Source organism: Cynara cardunculus, unplaced genomic scaffold (assembly GCF_001531365.2).
Source record: "Cynara cardunculus var. scolymus isolate 2C unplaced genomic scaffold, CcrdV1 Un_Scaffold_5331, whole genome shotgun sequence".
Taxonomy (NCBI): Eukaryota; Viridiplantae; Streptophyta; class Magnoliopsida; order Asterales; family Asteraceae; genus Cynara; species Cynara cardunculus.
The window spans coordinates 23281-30120 of record NW_020202354.1 but is presented as its reverse complement, the minus strand read 5'-3'; the positions used below and the strand labels follow the sequence as shown (position 1 = coordinate 30120).

At 35.8% G+C, this 6840-nt stretch overlaps 1 protein-coding gene across 6 annotated transcripts; it reads left to right on the top strand.

The window, feature by feature from the left end:
• The first annotated feature begins 1237 nt into the window (after window positions 1-1237).
• Window positions 1238-6530, top strand: LOC112504360. Of its 6 annotated transcripts, none has more exons than XM_025108299.1 (6): window positions 1238-1515; window positions 1683-1784; window positions 2406-2668; window positions 5358-5594; window positions 5755-5972; window positions 6057-6530. In XM_025108299.1, exons 3-6 carry the CDS (start codon window positions 2420-2422, stop codon window positions 6313-6315), a joined length of 963 nt encoding a protein of 320 aa, XP_024964067.1. In that variant the 5' UTR covers window positions 1238-1515; window positions 1683-1784; window positions 2406-2419; the 3' UTR covers window positions 6316-6530. The 6 variants fall into 6 exon arrangements, with proteins under 6 accessions (XP_024964067.1, XP_024964066.1, XP_024964065.1 ...); XM_025108298.1 differs by having other exon boundaries at window positions 2399-2668; XM_025108297.1 differs by having other exon boundaries at window positions 1664-1784.
• The last annotated feature ends 310 nt before the right edge of the window (window positions 6531-6840 follow it).

The window sequence follows — 6840 nt, the reverse complement described above, 5'->3', positions numbered from 1 at the left end:
AGCACCATCTACTATCCTATTGGTTTCGATTTCAACTTCTTTTACACCCCAAACTAAGACAACTAACCATTATTGCTCAGTTTTCCCATGAAAGATGTAATGAATAAAATGTAAAGTGCTGAAAAGAGTTACTAAAAGTAGAATGCATATATTAAATGACAAGAAATGTAAACTTGTAATGAAAGTAACAAAACTATAGGAATTGTAAATGACTTAGAAATATAAAGTACTTGGAATGTAACGACATAATATAAGTTGTAAGAAGTAAATCACTGGAGTATAAGTGACAATGAATTAATGCTAGAAATGAAAAGATGAAAGCAAGTAATGGAGTTGAAAGAAGAGGAATGTTATAGGAATGACACAAAACATGAATATTTGAAAAATACTTGCATATATTACTTGGAAACTTGGAACTGAAATTTAAACACTAGAAGGTAGTAAACTAAATTCTTTTTGGAGCTACAAAAACATAATTAAAACAAGAAGATTCCCTCCCTTTCATAATATCATGGGAGGTAAACCCCAAACTTAGGCCCAAAGATTCAAGTGCAAACCTAGTACAAAAGATGTCACGTTTAATAATTCTTTTTGACAAAAGTTTCCACCCCTTTCTTACCTACTTGCTAATCTTACAAATCAATATTTGATAAAGAAGATGAAAACTCATAGAAAATAATTGTATAATTAAAGTCCAACCTCATTCATAGAAAACTATGGATCCCCCTCTAGAGACGTGTGAGGTGCAGAGGGGAGAATGGGGGCGACAAAGGCAGGGACGACCAACTCATTCACCTATTGCAGTCTCTAAACTCAGGAGGACAAAGAGTCTATTATGAGAACTTGGGTAAAGGAAGAGAACTCTTTCTAAACTCAAGTCAACGAGAACCATCACTTGTATCAACCAACCTATAGAAGTGGACATTGATTATGGATTTGTGAAGATAGGGACAACTACGACAAAAGCGATATATGCGTAAATATACACATTTTTAATAATTTTATAAGGAAAACATTAAAGAAATAAAAAAAATCAAAATACCTTGAAATATTTTTAACACGGTTTGCTCCAACGATATGATATGATACGTTACGAATTACAAACTAACTATAATAATAAATAGTGTGATGAATAAGGACCCTAATCATAATTTTCACAAACACATGAACCAAATACGTATTTTGCTCTTCAACTTGATTTCATTTTCAAGACTATAAACTATGGTTATCTAGAAAGAAAAACGAAACCCTCACAAGATGGTGGCATATTCCTTCATAAATGGCGTCCTAGCATTCCACTTTCTTGACGATTTATTCAATATTCAAATTTCGAACTACTCCCCAAGACTAGATTAGGGAGGCTATCAATCTTTTCTGAGTTATTTCAAAGGAAAACCCATAAATTCTGTACACCCACAATCATCCCAGTTAACAACCGATTCCTTCAAACAACAAAAGTAGAGAGAGAAAGTAGGAGGAGTTGCCAGTGCTCTGCTTCACCTTCACCGGCTGATTGTAAGTGTTCTCAAAACCCTTATAGATTCTTTCATTCATTTCGGCCCCATCTTTCAATTGATGTTTCCTTTTTGGCGATTCTTTTGAATGGATCATCGGACAGAATCCAATTCCACTTTTATTTTATTTCTGTCTGTAATTGATGTAGCTTCTTTTCGTCGATGAAGCTAAGCGGTGATCTGGGTTCAATTGAATACTGATTTCAAGCCTATTTTTGAGAATTTGTGTGGAGTTCCTGATACCTAAAAGCAACAACTTTACTTCCTCAGGTCCAATCTACTCTTGATTTTAGAAATTCAAACTTTCTATTTTTAATTTATATGCAAGAATCATTTTCTAATGTGCAACACCAATACAAGTTTACACAGACGTCAAATGAGGATTTCTTTTCTTGGTTGTTGTTGGGGCTTTCCATACAAGAACACTTGGTGAAATGGTTTGACTAATTCAGATAATGTACGGTTAAGTTCTAATTTAATTACAAACTAAGTTGCGGTATATAAAATCCAACCATTTTTATATGATTATCTCATGAAGGTTATGGTTTCTTAAACAATTATAAAAGTGTACTTGTTCAAATTGGATAAGAAAACAGTGCCTAATTCTTTCAGATCTTTGTTGAATATAACGTTGGTACCCAGTATCATGAGAACTGAATTCAAGCAGACATATTTGAAACCAAATTATTAGGGGATGAAAGTATATCATTCCAATTATGATCAATGAATTATCGTCAAGATGTAAGCGTCTGTTTGTTAGGAAACAGCCTCTCTATCCCAGTCCCTACCTTTGAGATTTACTAGGTTCATTTGGTTTATTATGTAAATTTGTGTTGCATTTCAATATGCTTCTTTATCATATGCTGAGAAGGTATAATTGATAGATCTCAGATATACCATCAGCAATGATGCCATCCCAAGAAGATGATGCAAAGCACATGAGCGTTGGAGGTCTTGCAAGAGAAGATAGCGAACACGTGAGATTGGTTATATCTAATGAAAGAGGGACTGCTGAAGCTGATACCTTCCAACCTCGAACAGAAAGAAGTAATGAATCCTTGAAATGGTGGATCAAGACTGTCACATTGTCCATTATTGCTATCATAGTTACGATTGTTTTCTTGAAATGGGGCGTGCCATTTATTTTTGAGAAGGTATATATCCCTATTCTTATCTCATGACATTTTCCATTGTTTTACTATACTTACCCATTTATGCTAATACCAGTGGATGGATTATCTAGAAATTAAGCTTGAATGTTCATTATGATGACTTTATAAGATATTCATAATCTGAAATTGTCCAGGTGGTTTTTTATGTGTCATGTATAATATGAAGGACCGGAAGGTTTTCATGGTAATTATGATCTATATCATTTATAAAGAGAAAGGAGCTCTTCGATATTCCCCTCTATTCTTTTGGATAGAGATCGGGTCTGCTTACATCTCACCATCAAACCCTACTTTCGATTGGGACTTACTCGGTCAATTTGGTTTGGTTTGGCTCTTCGGTATCTCCCTCCTTAGAAATAACAAGTAGAGATGTGGTTGGTTGGTTGGTCTGTACTATTGATATGAGGTGATGCCAGCTACCTGGAAGAAAGTTATCGTTGAATCAGGTTTTTAGTGTGAGATGTGTTGGAGTTCTTCCACAACTACCATTCAAAATTAGATCTATCGGTATGTTATGACTTATGAGTGGTTATGTATTATCTTTTGATCATACGGATATGCTGGCCTCACACTGGTTGCTTCTCATACTAACCGTTTATTTTTTTTAGTATATAATATTTATACAAGGCAAATGAAACTCTACCTTTGGTGAGGTTGGTTACCAGATAATGCTGGGCCAAATGCCCTTTGGTTACTAGGCATTGATTGTTACATTCATTAATGTCCTTTCTGTGTATTCATTAATGTCCTTTCTGTGTAACATATGCCTTGAGGAAGGCTTGAGCTTTGAAGCTTTTGAGGGTTGCTGTGCCAAAGATATATGTAGAATGAAAAGTAAGTTTGGAAGATGGACGTTCCATGCAAGGATATATTTTGAGCATTTAGGATAAATTTTTAGGACTTTAAAAGAGTGAACCTTCATAAATCAGTAACATATCAGGCAACATAATTGAACTGATGCAGAGGTAAAACCAGAAATTAGAAAGAAGTAAAAGATAGGGTAGAGGGTGCTAAAAGGAAATAAATTTTGAGGGCTTTTGTTTTTTTGCTTGAAAAAATGCTCGATCTAGTTTATCTCTGTTGACCACTTTTACAGAGTTTTCTTTTGCTCATAGTGGCAGCCATTGCTGCTCCACCACTGGTAACAGCTCTGTCAGCAGCAGCTGCTGGATTGGTGGGGAAGTGGGTTAACTCATTATGGAACAAGTATGAAAAGGAATCTGGAGATAAGAGGGATATGATCGGTACAAAGCAGATAGGGATTTGGACAACATCAAAGATAGAGGGTATGTTGCAGAATGCTGATTTTTCAATCATGGAAGAGGATCAGGAGGTGGTTGGGTTGAGTTGAAGAACACGATGAATATGTTTGTAAAAACAATCGAGGATTTGAGTGAGTGATCATTAGGATATGTGTTTTAAGGAATACAAGGACCTATGGTTTGCAAAGGATTATCTAGTGGATGATTTTAAATGCTTCTTGTTGTTTCTGAACTCAGCATACACATGTTTAACTATGTAAATTGTATTTGGGCCTGCTTGTGTTATGATTATGCCCCAAAAAGATGAGAACAAATACACCAAAAGTTGATTAGATTTATACAACATTGTCAGTCGTTTATGGGAGTTCGATCAAGAGAATTTGGCTTTGGATGATATAAATTTGATCTCAGCTCTAGAATTAGTTACCAATGCTTTGAGATCTGACTGATTCACCACTTATAGTTTGAATAACATAACATTTGGAAGGTCAAAATGGACAAATACAAATATTCAGATGTTCATCAAAGATTTGTGATTACTGTTCAATTAGTCTGAATGGGACTTCAGATGCTGCCTTCTATAGTTCACCTGGTTTTCAGATTGTAGCCTTTACAACGGTCCCTTAGGGGGATGTGATGGACAAATGTAGAGTAAGTTCAGAAAATTTAGTAGAGAAAGGAGGTTCCAACTCAATAGAAGGGGGAGTAAAAATCCAGTTTGGTTACGAGTTTGGCATATGGTAAAGAATTTGAAAACCATTGTCCGCATAAATATGTATATACAAAAAGTGTGAGGATATGTAGCTTTCTTTTATATTATCTGTAATTATCATTTGACAAATAAGCAATCATATAATAATGTTTATAAATATATGTAACTAAATTATCTGAATGTTTAATTGATTTGTGTCTTTCATGACTTGTATGATATAAAAAAAAACATTAAACATCATTTGATGGGGCAATTTGGTCATTTTAACATTTTGTCATGTCCTATCCAGCTTACCAAACATTATACAAACAACTTGTCCGGTCCTATCCTAGTCGCACCAAACACCAGATCAACAGCTAGTCATGTCCAGTCTAGTCTTGTTCGCATACCAAATGCACTTCAGGCTCTAACCTGTGATAATTTGGAAAGACATTATTGATGTTCACCTGACATGGTAAAAACGATAATAATGAGATCTTTTAACTCCTCTGGGCAAAAATGTCGTAAAATAGTACAATATGAGCGTCCCTTACCTGGTAAGTGCTAACCAGATAAGATTCTCTGTTAGCAAAATGACACAGGTAAGTTTTTAGCTAACCAATAAGAGTTGATAAATGTTCAGTAAACAACCCCTTAGTCTGAAATACAAATTTATAGATATCCTATTTCTGTGGTTTAAATCGTGATGTTGGTGCAGGTTCTTTTACCGATGTTGCAATGGGAGGCGACTGCATTTGGTCGTCCAGTTCTTGCACTGATACTTGTAGCCTCTTTGGCATTTTTCCCGGTGTTGTTAATCCCTTCTGGTCCTTCCATGTGGCTCGCAGGCATGATATTTGGTTATGGCCTTGGATTTGTAATAATCATGGCTGGAACAACTGTCGGCATGATTCTCCCATATCTCATCGGTCTCCTCTTCCGTGATCGCATCCACGTAAGTTGCTAATGATTACTAATGGGCAAAACAAGGAAATTAGGATCGAAAATTTATCAAGATAGGAAACATAGCATTTTTTTTTTTGGAAAAATCCCGTATGGAGAAGCGTTGCTTTATCTGACTTTTTCTTTTTTAATTTTTTTCATGAAATTTGCAGCAATGGTTGACGAAATGGCCACAGACAGCTGCAATGATTAGATTGGCTGGCGAAGGAAACGGGTTTCAGCAATTCCGGGTTGTCGCCCTCTTTAGGATCTCACCATTTCCATACACCATCTTTAACTACGCGATAGTAGTCACAAGTATGAGATTCTGGCCCTATTTGTGTGGATCTATTGCTGGAATGATTCCAGAAGCCTTCATTTATATCTATAGGTATCTGCTCCAAATCTTCTACCCAACTAACCATTAGTCCAACTCAACCAGGCTACTGATCTAATTTTGTTGAGACTTTTGCAGTGGGCGGTTGATACGGACATTTGCAGACGTGCAGTACAGAAACCACCGACTGACTCCACTGGAAATTATATACAACGGTATCTCCTTCATCATTGCAGTAGCTATGACTATAGGTTTTACGGTTTATGCTAAGAAAGCTCTAAAAGATCTTGAAAATGAAGAGAACAAGGGAACAGAAGTTTTGGTGTCTGAGAATGGTAATATACAGCTCGAAAAACTTCCATTTGAGAGAGAAAAGCATTATGGGTTTCAGTCGTAGGTTATATGCAATGTAGGTTGCTAATGTAAATTATGGGAGTTGATGTGGGGTTTTCGTTTAGATCTCTAACCAGTAACCACTTGTAATTAAGCAAATTGCAGACGGCAAATAAGAACTGCGAATACCATAGTTAGAGTTTTTCAGATCAAGGTGCATCCTTCTATCTGTCTCTTACTCTTAATGTTTTTGATGCCTGTTGAATGTTTGTGTTGGGAGTGTTAATTCTTTTTCAATATATTGTGGAATCTTTCTTCCTCTTCTCAATGGCTCTTTTGGGAGTAATATAATGGGGTTCTACATATTCTCATAGTTTGTCTCAACTATCAAATGACAATCTGTGCGACTTTAGCTCATCTTAGTGTTACAAAGATGCGACAAATGAATGATATTAATGATGGTCCATCTTAGATTCGAGTATGCTCTCCCATCTTTTCATGTGTATGTGTGAGATAGAGATATATGGTTCATACTTGTTTTTGGAATAGGAACAGGGACTCGATGGCCCGAGCATTGATGTTGTATTTT